General features: G+C 50.4%; 1 protein-coding gene across 5 annotated transcripts in view; it reads left to right on the plus strand.

Annotated features, from left to right (window-relative positions):
- Positions 1 to 18,565, plus strand: part of SPNS2 (SPNS lysolipid transporter 2, sphingosine-1-phosphate) — a 41,410-nt gene that overhangs the window by 19,230 nt on the left and 3,615 nt on the right. For 3 of the 5 annotated variants that reach the window (XM_007523077.3, XM_060204187.1, XM_060204188.1), the window contains 7 exons: positions 8,410 to 8,546; positions 13,295 to 13,446; positions 13,634 to 13,700; positions 15,616 to 15,758; positions 15,990 to 16,142; positions 16,286 to 16,475; positions 16,824 to 16,889. In XM_007523077.3, the coding sequence (XP_007523139.2) occupies positions 8,410 to 8,546; positions 13,295 to 13,446; positions 13,634 to 13,700; positions 15,616 to 15,758; positions 15,990 to 16,142; positions 16,286 to 16,475; positions 16,824 to 16,889 (908 nt within the window). Of the gene's footprint in view, positions 1 to 2,877; positions 3,088 to 8,409; positions 8,547 to 13,294; positions 13,447 to 13,633; positions 13,701 to 15,615; positions 15,759 to 15,989; positions 16,143 to 16,285; positions 16,476 to 16,823; positions 16,890 to 18,565 lie in introns of all 5 variants that reach the window. The other 2 variants (XM_060204189.1, XM_060204186.1) reach the window with 1 other exon arrangement.

Consider the following 18,565-nt stretch of genomic DNA (forward strand, 5'->3'; position numbering starts at 1 on the left):
CTATTTTGAGAAATCTGGAGTGCCTTGGGTCTGGGCCTATACATAAATGGGTAGCTGTCACTGAACTTATTGCTGGGAGGGTCTTGTGCTATGTTCTGCCATAGACTCAGTCCCTTCATCTGTTGATGGGGACAGAAAGCATGTCCACCCTCCACCCAGGTACACAGTGGTCCTCGGGAGCTCAGGGAGAGGCAGCAAGTGAGTACCTAGCTCTGCCCAGTGGCCGGTGGTGCAGGTGGGGTGGGGTGGGGCTGAGGGGAGGTTGTGCTGGGGTTTTGTACAGTGACTTAGTTGTCAGGAGAAAGGACTTTTGGTCTGTTTGTCCTATTGAGTAGATATGAGAATCCTTCCTCTCCCTGTTAAGCTAGATAAAATATGCCAGGTAAATATTTTAAATTATATAGCTGAGCTTGAACGCTAAAGCTCTTAGGGAAATTTCCAGGTGCCAGAAGCAAAGAATTTACTCAGAAAACTGGAGCGGGAGCTGATATTGAAGCCAAGAAATGCTCAGTATTTGGGGATCAAGTGTGTCTCTTAGAAGCTTGTTACAGTATTTTTAATGTAAATATTTTTTGGATAATGATAAAAAAAAATTAAACACACATAGGAAGTAGAGCGAGAGTAGTACAAGAGATCTCTGTATCACCACCACCCAGATTCATCAGAGCATTACCAGTCTGGCCCAGTTTCTGGGCCCAAGGGTTTCTTTAAAAAAAAAAAAATTTTTTAATAAATTTTTAACCGGAGTACTGCTCAGTTCTGGCTTATGGTGATATTGAGGGCCTGGGACCTCAGAGTCTCAGGTATTAAAATCCCTTGTATAACCACAGTTATCTCCCCAGCTCCTACTTTTTAATTTTTATTTCTTTCTTTCCCTTTTTTCTTTTTCTTTCTTTCTTTTTTTTTTTTTGAGAGAGAAAATAGAACACAGCTCATGTCTGGCATATGTGGTGCCAAGAACCAAGCCTGGGTTCTCAGACCTGAAGCTGGCAAGTCCTGTGCTACACCACTAAGCTATCCTCCTGGTTCTGTGGGGGGGTGGGGGGGGAGTGGCCACAGGCTCTATAGATTAGGCAGTTCAGGTTCTAGTGTCACATAGGTGATTCAGCTTCCATCCAGAGCTAAGAGAAAACCCCAGATTTCAAGATTTTAAGCTTTGCCTCCAGGCTGCTTGGCATTTTTTTCTGGTGGTATTCCTTTTTTTATTGTATACTTTACAGTAAAATTATTTTCTCTATTCTTTACTGTGATACAATATACAGTAAGCTACTGAAATAAACATTTAAAACATATGTTATAAATAGTGCGAAGATGATTGACAAGTCTACTACCAGTGTAGTATACTATGCCGAAAATACTAGTTTTTTTTTTCTTTACAAATTCACTTATTGATTAGGTTTCAGAAAGATAACCCGGACACTCAGTGGATATTAATTTTATTAGATCCAGCTGAAGATAAAACAAGCAGATTAGAAGAGTTGAGGAAATCAGCGTCCATGCAGCTTAGGGCTACGGGAGAGCAAGAGTGGAGGTTGTGAGTGTGGGGAGAACAGAGGGACCTGAGACTAGATAGTGGGCAGGCCCAGTTGTGGAAGCCACCTGATTTTGTCTGGGGCCACTGGGGAGTCAGAGTAGTTTTCTGAGCAGGACAAGTCTCTAAAAGATGAGTATATCAGGATGAGTGGCAGAGGAGACTGGACGGCTCATAGGGTTGGGGGTGGAGGGTGGGGAGTGGGGAGTTGGGGTAGCGGAAGAGCCAGCTCAGACTGAAACCAGACAGTGCCTCTGTTTTGGGCCAGAGTCTCCTGGCCTCCCTCTCTTCCTGCTTTGACCAACCCAGCAAAGACTTTGGCTAAGACTCAGGTTCTGAAGGCAACCCCTAGGCAGCCTCTTGCAAAGGGAAGCCTAAGAATCTGTCCCCCTGAAACCTGAGGGGCCATTCCAAGGTGTATATGGGGAGGGAGGTAATGAAGGAGAGGTTCTTCTTCTTGCAGGAAAGCTGAGCCTGGTGGGCTTCCTGACCCAACTGGGATCATTCCCATGTTCCTGGCTGGCCTGTGTTGCCTTCCACATCCTGTGGGCAGGGAGGGTACTTAGGCAGGGCCTGCTTTCTGCTCACCCCTCACTGGCTTGAGTACCCTCTCTCCCCACAGGATGTGGGGCATGGCAAGTCTTCTCCAAATGACAGGTCGGCCACATTGGGAATTTGCAAAAATAGCCCTGGTTCAGCCCAGGCCAAGGTGGGGGCTGCATGTGGGCTTGGGAACCACAGTGTGGGGGCCCAGGGGTCCCCTTCCCCTTAGCCCCTGCCTGCTGCTGCTCCAAGATTGTCTCTGTGCTCAGCAAGGTCCCCTGAACTTCTGGGTCCTGGTCCCTCCCTGTGTGGGCCACAGGGAGAAGGCCTCCAGCCTGGGGTCTTCAAGTGAGTTCCTGCCAGCCTGTGAGTAAGGCGCCTCCCCACTCTGGGGCTCTGGCTCCTCCCACCTGACCTCAGTGCCCTGCCCCCTCAGCGCTCTGGCTCCCAGCCTGCAGCTCCATTGTCCCAGCCTGTGGGCTCAGCACACACGTGAGCTGAGTGAGGGGTTCCCCACACCCGACCACAGGATGCCCTCGTGCAGGGAACTGCCGGGAAAGCCACCCCTCTGAAACCAGGGTGGGGCAACCAGGATGCCCAGAAAACTCTCCTCCAACAAACAAAGCCTAGGGGCTGGGAGGTGGTGGGCCCGGGAAGCTTCCAGTCTGGGTTGCAGAGCAGAGCTGCGTGCTGGCCTGGCCAGCCTCTTATGGCCCACCCTCCCACCCCCAGGATCCACATGTCCTGGCTTTTGTTTTGTTCCTTGTGCCTGGAACATTTTTTTCTCTCTTGACCCTATCCAGATTGTGTTCAGGCCTCTTTGCTGATCTGGGACATCCACGAAGGCCAGAAGATGGCTTCTCTCTTGTCTGCCACAGCAGAGGGAGGTTCTGTTAAGATGAATTATCCCCCCGACACTCCCTTTGAGTCCCTTGTCCCCAAGGAGAAAGAAGGCACAGGGATCAGGCAGGAGCCATGTAGATATGGCTCCAGCTATAAAGTGGACAGACTTGGTAGGTACTGGGCAGCCGTCAGCTGCTGGCAGCCGGGGGTGGGGAGAGGATGTGCTGGCTTCAACAGAAGTCCACCTACAGGTCTGCATGCCTCTGCCCACCCAAAGCAGGCTGAAGGCAGGTGTGAAGGGCCAGAAGGGCTTACTTCCTGTTCAACTGCAGGCTGGAGGCAGGAATGAGGCTGTGTGTGTGGAGGTGGGGGTCAAGGGGATGAGAAACAGAGGGTCAGGGTGGGCAAGGCCTGATTCAACTTCATCTACTCGTCTCCTGCTGCTGCTTCCAGCATCAATCTTCCCAGGCTTACTCTAATACTTTTCTTTTTTGTTGCTATCCTCACACACCCTGAACTTTCTCTGACCCTGAGGACATCAGCTGGGACCTTCCCCTTTCCAGCTGTGCATTCTCTGGTGTAATCTAGAGCTAGCACTCTGGAGTCAGACACACTGGGCTTTAAGTTCTGGCCCAGCTCACGCTGTGTGACATCACTCACTTCAGCCTTTCTTGTCTCCTCTGTAAAATGAGTTAACAGTGAGAATCAAATGGTTCTTATGTCATGACACAAGCTTGGGTCTTGCCTATAGGAGGTGCTCCATAACTGATAAGTGTAGTTATTACCAACACAAGAGCACAGTACCTCCTGACCGTTGTATAGTGCTGCTTAACAGACTTAATGAGTATATAATATCTATGTCCAGCATCATCATTATGACAAACTCCTATTCATCTTTCAATGCCCAACATCCATCACTGCCTCCATGAAGCCTTCCTTCATTATCCTGGAAATTCCAATAAGGAGTTTAGCCCCCCAACTACGGGGGTTTGCTTCACAGGCGGTGAAGTCTGCAGGTGTCTATCTTTCTCTCCCCCCTCTGTCTTCCCTTCCTCTCTCAATTTCTCTCTGTCCTATCCAACAACAATGACAGTAGTAACAACAACAATTACAACAATAATAAACAACAAGAGCAACAAAAGGGGGGGGGGAATTTTAAAAAGGAGTTTAGCCCTGGGGACCAGGCGGTGGTACACTGCATTAAGCACACATAGTACTAAGCTCAAGGACACGTGCAAGGATCTGGGTTTAAGCCCCCGCTCCCCACCTGCAGGGGGAAGCTTCATGAGCAGTGAAGCAGGTTTACAGGTGTCTAACTTTCTCTCTCCCTGTCTATCTCCCTCTCCTCTCTCAATTACTGTTCTATCCACTAAAATGGAAAAAAAAAATGGCCAACAGGAGCAGTGCAGGCACTGAGCATCAGCAATAACCCTGGAAGTAAAAAAAGGAGTTTAGCCCCTAAGCTGGGCACCCCATGAATAAGGTCTGCCTCTGGCCTGACAGTGAGAAACTCCTACCATGAATCTTTATGTCTACTGCCCACCTAACACAGACACAGAGGGAACACATTCTCCTAATGTGTTTTTATATCCAGAGGAGACTTAGATTTCTTGCCCAGATCCTCAGAGGCAGGCCCAGCAGGGGAAAAAAAAATCTTTTCCTCTGCACGAGGAAATAATTTCTGCCTTGACTGTTCTAAACTAGGACCCAGTATTGACCAAAACTGGCCCACCCTGGGTGTGGCATGGAGCACCTTACCAGCATTATTATCTCAGCCAGTGCTCAGAGCCACAGGGAGCTGCTATTTTTATCTTCATTTTACAGAGGAGGAAGTTGCCGTGGTGGATAAAGCTGGCTGAGCTGGGCGGGCTCCTGAGAGTTGACTGTTACCTTTTCAGGAATTGTGTAAGCTGGTTGTGACACTTAACCACAATTGAACATGAGATTATGTAAATTTACACTTGAGCAGCTTCCATCAAAGAACAAAGGCAATATATACTCAGAATTTGTTACTCTCTAATTTATTAGATTTTACTATTAACTACGTTCTTTTTTATTATTATTTATTTATTTATTTCCTTTTGTTGCCCTTGTTGTTTTGTTGTTATAGTTATTGATGTCATTGTTGTTGGATAGGACAGAGAGAAATGGAGAGAGGAGGGGAAGATAGAGAGAGGGAGAGAAAGATAGACACCTGCAGACCTACTTCACCGCCTGTGAAGTGACTCCTCTGCAGGTGGGGAGCCGGGGGCTCAAACTGGAATCCTTACGCTGGTCCTTGGGCTTTGTGCCACGTGAGCTTAACCCGTTGTGCTACCGTCTGACTCCCATCTACATTCTTAAAGTGAGTTATGCTGGTTGTATCTGTCTGGGAGAAACACTAGACACACAATGCTGTGGGTCTGGACAGTTCTTCCCAGACCTGACCAGTGACATCATCACCTTAGTAGCTTGACATTAGCTATGGGAGGAGAATTTCCATAACGAGAACTGGCCACACACACACACACACACACACACACACACACACACACACACACACACACACACACACCAGGGCTCTCCCCTCCCTCTTGGGGGAAGCCAGTTATTAAACAGGTACCAGGACTCCACTGGATGGAAACACAGAGGTTGTGAGGTGCCCAAGGCCATTCAACTAAGAAGGGACAGAGCTCAATTTGGAGCCCAGGTCATGTCTCTGGTGCCCAGATTAAGTCATCTCTATACTGATTCTGCCCAAGGCCCTAGTCACACAGAGCTGAGATTACTAACAGGTTCCCCCACACCCAGACATACTTGCTATCACAGTCACACTCCTTCAGCCCAACCCCCACTCTCCCACATCCCTCCTTCCCCCTCTCCCACTCTCTCCTTTCCTAGTCCTGCCTTCTCTTAGATCCAGGTCTGTGGGGAAACAGCTGAGGCCATGTGAACATTCAGCCTGGTGGTCAGAGGCCAGCCAACTGGTCACCTTGTCTGCCCCACCCCAGCCTTTGTCTGGCCATCTGCCTGTCAGCTGTGGGACTGTGTTCCAGGGGGAGGTGTGGGGGCTGCTTTGTGGTGTGATGCTTGCTGTCTTGGTGGGTCCCTTCACCCCACCTGGGATCTCCGAGGCCCCTCCCACCATTGGCCGTGGTATCCCCATGGAGCCCTCCAAATCCATCACTCTTGTCCTGGACAAAGAAAACCAGGTCTTGGGGCCAGGCAGTGGCACACCCAGTTGAGTGCACACATTACCACACACAAGGACCCAGGTTCAAGCCACCAGTCCCCAGCTACAGGGAGATGGGGGGGTGCTTCATAAGTGGTGAAGCAACAACTGCAGATGTCTCTCTTCCTTTCCCCCTCTATCTCCCTTTCTCTTCTCAGTTTCTCTCTGCCCTATCAAAAAAATATAAATATTTTAAAAAGAAAAAAAAATTATTGAAAGGAAGGAAGAGAGAGACAGGTCTTATCACTCAACATTCTGGGGAGCAGGCAGTGGCACACCCAATTAAGCACACATATCACCATGCTGAAGGACCTGGGTTCGAGCCCCTGCTCCCTAGCTGCAGGGGTCACTTCATGAATGGTGAAGCAGGTCTTTAGGTGTCTATCTTTCTCTTTCCCCTCTCAGTTTCTCTCTGTTTTGTCAAATGAAAGAAAGAAAAAAAATGGCCTAAAGGAACAGTGGATTCCTAGTGCTGGCACCGAGCCCCAGCAATAACCCTGGTGGCAAAAAAAAAAAAAAAAAGAAAGAAAAGACAAAGAAAGAAAGAGAGATAAAGAGAGAGAGAGAGAGAAGGAAAGGGAGAAAGAAAAAGAAAAAAGACAATTCACTCAGTATCCTCCAGAGTGTCTTCTCTCACCCACACAAGACATGATTATTACAGTGGCCACAAGGCCTTGCCTGGTGGCCTCTCCTCCTCTCTTCCTCTGCCCCAGATGCTCTGGCCTTTTTGTTCCCTGTAAACTCAACAGCTTCCTGCCCCAGGTTCTCCAGATACTTAATGTTTTTGCCTCCCTGTCTGCATGGTTCGATTCTTCTTCCAGGCCTTTGCTGAAATGTCGCTTCCTCTGACCCTCTCACTGTCTCTGTCACACTCACTGATTTCCTGTCTCTCTCCCCCTCCCCCCCTTGTCCTCCTTGGAACTTGTCACCATCTGACATACTATGTTTTTAATTTTATTGACTCCGCTTACTGAAATGAAAGCTCTAAGAAAGCAGGGATTTTTGTCCATGGTGTTGAATAAATGAAGGACAAGATGAACCATCCAAGGAAAGAATGACAATATTTCTGGCTTGGGGAGATAGCCTAGTGGTTATGCAAAAGACTCTCATAAATCAATGAATAAATAAAATCAATCTCATGTCTGTGGCTTGGAGATCATGGGTTCCATCTCCTACACCACCATAAGCTGGAGCTGTGCAATTCTATCATCAGAAAGAAAAAATAAGGAGAGTGCTTCCAAATGTTCAGAAAGTCCCTGCAGCTACCTGGGTGAGTCTTCACCCATGCAGTCATCCTTGAGATCTGGAGAGTATGATGCCTGGGTTCCAGCTCAGTTCTGCCTTATTTTGCTGTGTGACCTTGGGCAGGTTCCTTCTCCTCTCTGAACCTCTTTCCCAAATATAACATGGGAAGTGGGATGGCAGAGTATAAGGAGCACTGGCTCTGAGATCAAACACACAAGGGTATCAGCCAAACCAGGACACCGACTGCAGGGAAGGTGTGTGTGTGTGTGTGTGTGTGTGTGTGTGTGTGTGTATGTGTGTGATGGGCAAGTCACTTCTCTTTGAGATTCTCTCCCCATCTGAGAGGGGGATCAAAGGGATACACATGATGCCATGCAATGGACCCCTAGCACAAGCTGCTGACACTTAGAAAGCATTTAACACATACTCTTTTAAGAGGTACCCCAAGATAGGGGAGACAGCATAATGGCTATGCAGATGTTCATGCCTGAGACACCAAAGGTCCCAGGTTCAATCTCCAATCACAAGCCAGAGATGAGTAGTGCCCTGGTAAACATAAATGAATAAATAAAATCTATCTTAAAAACAAATAAACAACAACAACCAAAAAAAAAAACACATGGTCCAAGAGGTGGTGCAAAGGTGGTGCAATGGATAAAGCATTGGATTCTCAACAGGAGGTCCTGAGTTCAATGCCTGGCAGCATATGTACCAGAGTGATGTCTGGTTTTCTCTCTCTCTCTCTCTCTCTCTCTCCCTCTCTCCTATCTCCATGAGTAAACAAATAAAATATTTAAAAAACAAACCCATAGGACTCCCTTGTACTAAATTGTGGACAAGTATTGAAGAGGACAGAGCGGTGGGTCACCCTAACTTGGAGGGTTTTTCTCCCCTTCCTGGGCCCAGCCCTGGTCAAGGCTGCTTCCCCAGCCCCCTGGCCCAGGTCGAACTTAGATCTGAAGCTGGGGGGTGGTGTGGACAGGTGGACACAGCCACTGGGATCCTGTGCCCCTCACACTGTCCTCTTTCTGCTCAGTGTTTATCTGCAGCTTCATGGTGGCTGCCCCCATCTTCGGCTACCTGGGTGACCGCTTCAACCGGAAAGTGATCCTGAGCTGTGGCATTTTCTTCTGGTCAGCAGTCACGTTCTCCAGCTCCTTCATTCCCCAGCAGGTGAGGCCCTTCTGGACCAGGACCTGTCCCTCAGGAAACATTGGTCTAAGGTATAGAAGAGACCCAGACTGCCCTTGAAACACCCAGACTGGGGCTAGAAGATGTGTCAGGAGTTCCTCCACTCAGAACCTTCAAGATGTGCCAAGTGCTGAGAATTCTTCCTGAGAAGAGAATAGTGTCTTGAAATCCAGAGTCTTGGGGAAGGCTTTCCTAGAGGAGGTGGCATTTGAGCTGGGCAGGCAGGTTAGGGAGATGTGGCCTTTGAGTGAAGTTAGTGTGGACAGGGGAGGTGCAGCCATGGTAGAAATGGTGAAATGTGCTGAGAGAAGGAGGAGGGGGAGCTGAAAAGGAAGTCGGGCACTAGGTCACAGAGAAGCTTGAATGTCATCAGGTTGGAAGGTCTGGGAGTTCTCTGAGGGTCATGCTGAGTGCTGAGAGGGTCTGAAGAAGGGCAGGGCAAAGTTGCATCAGGCTGAGATAAGAGAGCAGTTTAAGTTTGTGGAGGAGTAGTACTTTGATTCATAGGGCAGCTTCAAGGAGGAGGATCAGGCCCAGGTAACCTCCAGGCCCAAGTATCATGCAATGTCTGGCAGGCCACAGGCAAGTGTGGAGAATGGACCAGCAGCCACTAGGACCTCTCTGAGCCATGACCTTCCAGGCTCCCTCATCATTACCTGACCTTTGGGGCTGCTTTTAGAACTGACTAATGAACCCAGGGCCACCATGTTACTAGGTTTGGGGACCATCCCTGGGTCAGAGGGAGGGAGAGGTGAGCAGAGGTAGAAAGAGAAACAGATCATCCCTGGCTAATCTATATAAATTTATTGCACTTACAATCTGAGTCTGGGTTGTTTATTTTTTACTGGACCTTAGCAATGTGGTTCTTGAGGTAATTTGGCAGACAAATTGCCCAAGAATAGCCAAGAAAAATAACAAGAGGGGACTTGCCCTATCAGTTAGCACAATACAGATTTTTCCAATTGAAATAGCCAATGGCCAGGCTCAGAGATCAATCAAACCAAGTCTTCCTTCCTGTGGGAATTGAATGTGGGATGAAAGTTGCCTCTCAAATAAATGGCTTAGATTAAAAAAAAAAAAAGGAGAACTTACTATCCATCTGGATTGAAAATAAAGCCACACGACAAAATAAATTTCAGATAGGTGGGAGTAATGTGAAAAACAAACTCTGAAAACCTAGAATGCTAAATGAACAAGAAAAAGACAAATAACCCATAGTAGAAAAATGGGCAAAAGACAGTGATGGATAATTGGAGAAGATGATACCCAGACGGGCAATAAGTATAGAAAGAGATGATATTCCATCTCTGGAGCCATCAGGGAAATGCAAATTAAAACAACAATGAGATCCCATTTCTCACCCATCACATTGGCAACAATCAAAAAAGCTGATGGTACCAAGTGTTACTACAGCTGCTGGTGGGAGTGTAAATTGGTGGAGCCTCTTTGGAGAGCAAAAGAGCAGGGCTTTGTAGAATCTTCATCGTGTATAGCCCACAGTCCAGACTTCTGCTTTCCAGGTCTAGATGAGAGAGAGAGAGAGAGAGAGAGAGAGAGATTTCATACTGTGGACCTAAAGTAACATGCACATGTGACACACTCGCACCAGTCTTGTGCTAGGAGCAGAAGGGAAGCAATCTAAATGATGGTGATGGGGGTGGGGGGTGGCGGGGGAATGCCTGCATAAAATGGGGCATATTCAGAATGTAATAAGGTTCTTGACTGCAGAGAAATGAAGGCACTATCAGCTGGCTCGTGCACTGCTTTGTCTTGTGAAGGAAACTTCAGTGCTGTGGTCTCACATTTTTTTTTTTTATTATACATAGAATTTTTCTCTTTCTTTTTTTTAAAAAATATTTAAAATTTTTTTTTTGTTTTTTTGTTATTGGATAGAGACAGAGAGAAATTGAGAGAGAAGGGGGAGATAGAGAGGAAGAGAGACAGAGAGACACCTGCAGACCTGCTTCACTGCCTGTGAAGTGACTCCCCTGCAGGTGGGGAGCCGGGGGCTTGAACCGGGATCCTAACCAGTCCTTGCGCTTTGCCCCACATGTGCTTAACCCACTGTGCTACCGCCCAACTCCCTATTTTTTTTAATATTTATTTTATTTATTTATTCCCTTTTGCTGCCCTTGTTGTTTTATTGTTGTAGTTATTATTGTTGTTGTTGCTGGATAGGACAGAGAGAAATGGAGAGAGGAGGGGAAGACAGAGAGGAGTAGAGAAAGACAGACACCTGCAGACCTGCTTCACCACCTGTGAAGCGACTCCCCTGCAGGTGGGGAGCCGGGGTTTGAACTGGGATCCTTATGCCGGTCCTTGTGCTTTGCGCCACCTGCGCTTAACCCGCTGCGCTACAGCCCGACTCCCCCAACTCCCTATTTTTTTAAAAAATATTTTACGTTCTTATTTCTTTTTTTTTTAATATTTATTTTATTTATTTATTCCCTTTTGTTGCCCTTGTTGTTTTATTGTTGTAGTCGTTGTTGGATAGGACAGAGAGAAATGGAGAGAGGAGGGGAAGACAGAGAGGGGGAGAGAAAGACAGACACCTGCAGACCTGCTTCACCGCCTGTGAAGCGACTCCCCTGCAGGTGGGGAGCCGGGGTTCGAACCGGGATCCTTATGCCGGTCCTTGTGCTTTGCGCCACCTGCGCTTAACCCGCTGCGCTACAGCCCGACTCCCCTTATTTCTAATGAAAGAGAGACACTGAGAGAGCTACCAGAGCACTGCTCAGCTCTGGCTTATGGTGGTGCTGGGGATTGAACCAGGGACTTTGGAGCCTCAGGCATGAGAGTCTCTTTGCTGTCTCCCCAGCCTATCTCTTTCACTCTCTCTTTCTGCCTTTCTACCTCTCTGTCTCAGAGAGAGAGGGAGAGGGAGAGGGATAGGGAGAAAGACTGAGAGAAGAGAGGTGTGAAGGAATAGATTAGATCTGTTATCCAGTGTAAGTGGGCTTTTTTTTAGCAGACAAGAAAGAAGAAAAATAGTAAGTAGAGGACAATCCTTTCCATGCTCACTTAGTAAAAGTTCACAGAGGACACTGAGCACTGTTCATAGTACACTTAAGTGCCAGCACAGGGAGAGACGGAGTCACATAAATGCACAAATCGCATGTTCCCAGGGGAAGAGAGGATGTGGCAGCACCTCCCTGGCAGAGAAGTCTGATGTGCTGCTCTGACACTGAGGAAATGGTTGCAGGAATCTCTTGCATTCTTTCTCTCTCTCTAATATTCTTTTTAAATTTTTATTTATATTTAATGTACTTTAAAAATTTTATTATTGGATAGAGACAGAGAGTAATTGAGAGGGGAGGAGGAGATAGAGAGGGAGAGAGACAGAGGCACCTGCAGCCCTGCTTCACTACCTGTGAAGCTTTCCCCCTGCAGGCGGGGTCTGGAGGCTAGAACCTGCATCCGTGTGCTCTGTAAAGTGTGAGCTTAACCAGGTGCACTACTGCCTGGCCCCTCTTCTGTTCATCCTCTCTTTCTGAAAGACAACAAGTCCAAACAGTCAAAGGCTATTTTAATAATTTTGGGGTAGAGTAGGCCTTCTCGAGCCAGATAGGAAATGTAGAAGCTGTTAACGGAAAATCAACAGACAGCTTCAAGTTAAACAAAACAAAGTAATCTATCTGCACGGTGAAGTAGAAGGAACAATGACAGAAGACATTTTATGACATATATAATAAATGACCAATATCCAAGATACATAAAAAAGCCAATATAAACCAATACAAGAAAAGCAAACAGTTCAACAGAAATAGAGATAAAGGCTGTGAGTAAATGATTCCTAGGAAGAGAAGCAGAGCAGAGAGCGGGAGCTAGGGGAAAACCCTGGGGGGCAGGGAGGATGGTAAGTGGCTGGAGTGTGGGACTTGGAAGCACGAGGTCCCGAGTTTGCTCCCCAATGTTGCCTGTGCCACACTCGTGCTGTTTCTCTCTCCTCTCTTTTGTGCTGATGGATAAATAAGCCTCTAAACAAAAATTAGGCATGGCAAGAGTAAGAGAGTAGACTAGCTGCAGAAATGAGAAGTGCAGAGAGGGATAGATGGCAGCAGTGGGAGAGAGAGAGAGAGAGAGAGCGCCAGGATAGAGATGGGCAGCGGAAATTGTACAGGAATTGTTGCAGTAGGGCTAGAAGTGGGCGATGCTGGCCGGATGGGTGGTCAGGGTGGGGCCAGAGTAAGATGACCAGGCTGGGTTTTCAGGCCCTGGGCAGCTGAGGGGATGAAGGGGCTGGGTCCACATCAAAGGGGCAGGCCCACTGGCAGCAGACAGGACTCCACCCTTCCCAGCTCAGCTGGGCTGTGCCTTTGATTTGTACAGGGAGAAAGGGCACTGAACCCATTGGGTTGTCCTGCCCGCTCCCCACATACAGTGGGTCCTCAGTGCTATCTGGGTCAGCTGAGCCGCCCTGCCTGGGTAGAACACAAAGCTGGGGAGGGGCCACGGGTGTCACGTGAGTCTCCCAAGGTGCATCGAGAACCCAGGAAGGAGGTGATGGGGCAGGTGACAGAGTCGTAGTTTATATCCCCTGTGCACTGAACCATACCTACAGCTCTCCACCTATAAGAATCCCAGCCCAGCCCAGCCCTGGGCCAGCCAGACCCGTTAGGCTCCAGCCTCTTCCACCGGCTCCCAGGGCCCTGTGGCAGTGGGGAGCACAGCTGAGCCCAGAGAAGGACAGGATGGTTCCCCAGCAGACCCCACTCCTCCGTCCCTCACAGCACTTCTGGCTGCTGGTCCTGTCTCGGGGGCTAGTGGGCATCGGCGAGGCCAGCTACTCCACCATCGCGCCCACCATCATCGGCGACCTCTTCACCAAGAACACGCGCACCCTCATGCTCTCTGTCTTCTACTTTGCCATCCCGCTGGGCAGGTGAGCCCTCTAAGTGGCTGGTGTTTGCAGTCACTTTTGTCCTTGAGGTTCACCACTCCTTGGCTTAAACTCATGAGCGGTCAGGCCAGGGAGAAAAACCTGGACTTGCTCCCCTGCCCACTGGCTGGGTGGTGGGCACGGGTGGGAGCAGCCCTTTCCTGCCTGACTGTGCCCATCTTGTCTGCAGTGGCCTGGGCTACATCACCGGCTCCAGCGTGAAGCAGGCAGCTGGAGACTGGCACTGGGCCTTGCGGGTAAGGACACCCCCAGACTTGCCCAGAGGTTGGGTCACCCAGAGCCCAGACTAGGACACAGGCCTCAGCTTCCAAATCCCTTTCCTTGAGGACTTGGGATCTTCTAGATTAACCCACATTGAGGTGTTGGGGACCCAAGTATGAAGAGAGCCCATCTCAGTCTCTCCCAGAGCCCCCCCCAGTCTCTGAGGATGAAGGACTCTCCTACCATGTCAGGAAATTCCACTGCTCCCATAATGCTTCCTGCCGCGAGTGCTGGCCTGTGCTTGAGTGGGTGAGGCTGAGGAAAGTCCTCTGTGTGTGGAGGGGGCCCTGGTCTGGGGTCACTTCCTGCTCTGAGGGAGGATTCGGGGCAAGTCTATTGAGGCCCCAGACAGTGCAATCAGAGGAAACAGAGATCCCCAGTCTCACAGAGGAGCGGAAGCTTAAGACAAAGTGTTTTTTCCTCAAAAGCAGGAAGGAAGCAGCCTCCGTGGAATTTCTTGATGGGGGGTAGTGGTGGTGGTATGATGGGGGACACTGAGAGGAACTCCCTAGCCTGTGAGCTTCTGGTCCTGTTGGCGGTGGGGGACAGATTTCTCTGTTCTCATGAGCTGGTGGAGGGGGTGGTGCCTTGCAAGCCAGGCTGTCAAAGTGCCCCTCCCACCAGGAGAGACAGAGAGGCCTGGTGCCTTGAGGATTCCGTTGCTGATGTTAGACTGGCCAGAGGGAAGACTCAGGGGGTCCTTGAACTTCTTCTGGGGCTCACAGGGCCCCTTCCACATGATAACCTAACTGATCACTTGCTGAAAGCCTCATGACAGCCAGTCCCTTTCCAGTGCCCTCCAGAATTAGGAATCAGCCTGCGACACTTTATCAGCCCCAGGGGGATGGGACAATCCTATATCTGGCTCCCTACTCACAGGAACTTTCTCCTTCGGTCATCACTCCATACATCTATCCATCTTCCTGTCTTCCTTTCTTCCATGCATCATCTATCAGCCAGTTAATCCATTCAACCATTCATTTTCCTTCCCCCATCTGTCCATTCCCCCACCTCTCTCTCTTCTCCACCCATCTTCTTTCCTTCCTCCTTAACACTCGATTCCCAGACTGCCATTGATCTGGATACTCCATTTGAGCCCCTAAGTCCTTTTCTTTCTTTCTTTTCTTTTTTTTTCTTCTTGAAGTTTTTAAAATTTTTTCTTTTGTTGCCCTTGTTTTTTTCATTGTTGTTGTAGTTATTATTATTGTTATTGATGTCATCTTTGTTGGATAGGACAGAGAGAAATGGGGAGAGGAGGGTAAGACAGAGAGTGGGAGAGAAAGATAGACACCTGCAGACCTGCTTCACCGCCTGTGAAATGACTCCCCCCCTGCAGGTGGGGAGCCAGGGACTCAAACCGGGATCCTTATTGGTCCTTGCACTTTGTGCCACCTGCGCTTAACCCGCTGTGCTACCCACTGACTCCCCCTAAGTCCTTTTCTGACCTCATTCCCAGTGGCTTTGGCTGGCAGCCTGGTCAGGAGGGCTGGGCAGACTCTAGAGTTTGTGCACCTGTCCTGCTTTAGCAGAGACAAAGTCAGTTTGGGTGTAGATGTCCTAGCTCGGTGCTCCCCACTCATATTTATTTATTTATTTATTTATTTTCCCTTTTGTTGCCCTTGTTTTTTATTGTTGTTGTAATTATTATTGTTGTTGTTATTTATGTTGTCGTTGTTAGATAGGACAGAGAGAAATGGAGAGAGGAGGATAAGACAGAGAGGGGGAGAGAAAGACAGACACCTGCAGACCTGTTTCACCACTTGTGAAGCGACTCCCCTGAAGGTGGGGAGCCCGGGGCTTGAACCGGGGTCCTTACTCTGGTCCTTGAGCTTTGTGCCACATGTGCTTAACCCACTGGGCTACCGCCCGACTCCTTCCCGACTCTTTCAGGTGTCCCCCATCCTGGGCATGATCACAGGAACACTCATCCTTGTCCTGGTCCCGGTCACTAAGAGAGGCCTAGCTGACCAACTCGGAGGGCAGCTCAAGGCACGGACCTCATGGCTTCGAGACATGAAGGCCTTGATTCGCAAGTGAGTAGTGCCGGGAGGGACCTGCTGGAAGCAGGGTTGCTGAAACCATCAGATTTCCTGTTATCTCTGTGGCCCACAGTCTAGCAGGTGACATTCTGGCTACCAGTGGTTATTCTTCCTGCAGCCTTCTGTCCATAGGGAAGGTTTAGAGGAGAAAAGGCTGCTGGGGGCTGACTCTGCTGGGGCAGGGAGTCCTGGTCCCCATTCAGTGTCTTCTCCCTGACTTCTCAGTCGCAGTTACGTCTTCTCCTCCCTGGCTACGTCCGCCGTGTCCTTTGCCACAGGGGCCCTGGGCATGTGGATACCGCTCTACCTGCACCGGGCCCAAGTTGTGCAGAAAACGGCAGAGACCTGCAACAGCCCACCCTGTGGGGCCAAGGACAGGTGATCCAGGAGGTGTGGGTGTCAGTGGGGGAGGGCGGTGGCAGCTCAGGGACAGGGGTCTGAGGGACGCTGGACAGGAGTGACGGCCCCTCGGTCCCAGCTCTGGCCCACTCTGACACATGCCCGAATCTTTGTCCCCACAGCCTCATCTTTGGGGCCATCACCTGCTTTACGGGCTTCTTGGGTGTGGTCACAGGGGCAGGAGCCACGCGCTGGTGCCGCCTGCGGACCCAGCGGGCCGACCCCCTGGTGTGTGCTGTGGGCATGCTGGGCTCCGCCATCTTCATCTGCCTCATCTTTGTGGCCGCCAAGAGCAGCATTGTGGGGGCCTATGTGAGTGCAGTGGTGGTGGTGGGGGCGTGCAAGGTGGGTGGGGTGAGGGGTGTGATGTGACTGCACTTGAGCGACTCTGGAACAGGACAGAAGATGCAGTCTTCAGGCTGACATGCAGGCTCTCCCTCCCCAGCATGAGGCTCCAATCTTTCCCCCCCTGCCTTGCCCCTCCCCCCAATACACACCACTTCCCCGCTCAGTCCAGGGGGCAGAGGCTTAAAATCTGTAGATGACCCACAAGTTACTTGTGAGCCTGCCAGGAGGTGAAAGCCCAGGGGAGTGGGGGCCGGGCAACCCCAGAGTAGTAGGTGGAGAGGCCCGATGGTCATTCTGTTTTCTCCTGGGCAGATCTGTATCTTTGTCGGGGAAACACTGCTGTTTTCTAACTGGGCGATCACAGCAGACATCCTCATGGTAAGGCGGGCCGATGTTGTCTCTGGCCCATCTGGACCTCTCAGCCCTGTGGAACAAGGCCTGGAGGGTGGGGTGGTTAGAAGGAGTGGGAAAGCTGGAAGGGCATGGGGGCCATGGGGGCCATGGGAGGGAAGGCAGGGGTGCCAGGGAGGTGAGCTTGGAAGCAGAGAGGAGACAAAGATGCTGGGACCAGCTTCCAGTCGGGGCCCGAGACTCAAGTAGGGCAGGAGGGCTGGGTGGGGGACTTACTAAGGAAGGGGGTATCTAGAGGCTCAGGTTTGTGGCTAGGAGGCTGGCAGTGCCAGGTTGGCACTGAGGTGGCACTGCCTTGCCAGCATGCCTCCCCCAGGGTCTGAGCCGCCATGGCCCTTGCCCCTCCCAGCTCAGCCTGGGTCCCAGGCAAGGCTGCCGAGTGCCTGCGGCTGGGGCAGGGCAGACAGAGGCTGTCTTCACAGGGCCAACAATGGGCTCTAAACCGGCAAGGCCTGGACAAAGGGCTGTCTCTGTGTCCTTGGGCGGGGATGGGTGCAGCCAGGAGGAACTGGGAGGGGCTGTGGCTCTGGTCACTTGCAGCAGTCTGGGGGTAGGGTGGGTGGAGGGAACACCTGGTTTTATCCCAGGGCCCTTAAAGATGGGGTTAAGAGAGGACTGGGAAAAGGCAATATGGGAGAGTGGGCAGAGGCACCAGAGTAGGACCTTAGACAAGGAAGAAAGGACTCCTTATGGGCAGACTGTCAGGGTGTTCAGTGCTTTTTTTTTTTTTAACTTTATTTATTTATTTGATAGAACAGAAAGAAATTGAGAGGGAGGGAACACAGAGAGAGAGACACACACACACACACCTGCAGCCTTTACCACGTGTGGAGCTTCCCTTTGCAGGTGGGAACCCAGGACTTGAACCCGAGTCCTAGTGCATAGTAATACATGCACTTAACCAGGTGTGCCACTGCCTGGTCCTCTGGTGTTTAGGACCACAGTGTAGCTCAGCCCTGGAGATCAGAATTTGCACAGCATGGGACTCCTGCCAGCTCCTCTCCACCCCAGAAGAGTGTCTCTGTGTTTCCCATCCAGTGTAGGGATTGGGGAGATCTCACCCAACGTGGAGCCAAGGCTGGGGTGGGAGGTTGGGGTCTGAGCAGACTAATGTCAACAGAGGAGCAGCAGCAGCTAGGTCAGTGGGGGTCCCTGGACATGCCTGTGGTGAAGGGGAGAGTGAAGAGTGGTTAGGTCTAGATTGAGTGTCCTTGGTGCTGGGCAGGACTCCTCCCCTGCCTCTGCTCCCAGGGGCACCCCAGCCGCTGGCAGGGCTTGGGTCCCAGGGAAATCATGTCCCATTTTATTAAGTGTCACAGCCCAGTGACTAATTATTGCTGGAAACGGGGCCATGCAATCCCACCGGATCTAGGTGTTTCATCCCTCACCACCCCATCATGGCATGCCCAGCCGGTGCTGTGCTCAGACTGCCCACAAAATCTGGCACTGTGACCAGACACGGCACTGGAGCTTGGGGCTGAGAGCTGCCCACAGACCCCTGCTAAGCTGGGTGCTGCTCTGCTGCTCTTGGCCTGACCAGCTTTGGGGCTGCAGCATCTGTAGTTCAGGGCCCGCTGGGTCTGATGGGAGTTGCTGGGGCCCTAACACTCCTGGTATTTGGTGCTGGGGTTTCCAAGGGTGTA

Source organism: Erinaceus europaeus, chromosome 12 (assembly GCF_950295315.1).
Source record: "Erinaceus europaeus chromosome 12, mEriEur2.1, whole genome shotgun sequence".
Classification (NCBI taxonomy): domain Eukaryota; kingdom Metazoa; phylum Chordata; class Mammalia; order Eulipotyphla; family Erinaceidae; genus Erinaceus; species Erinaceus europaeus.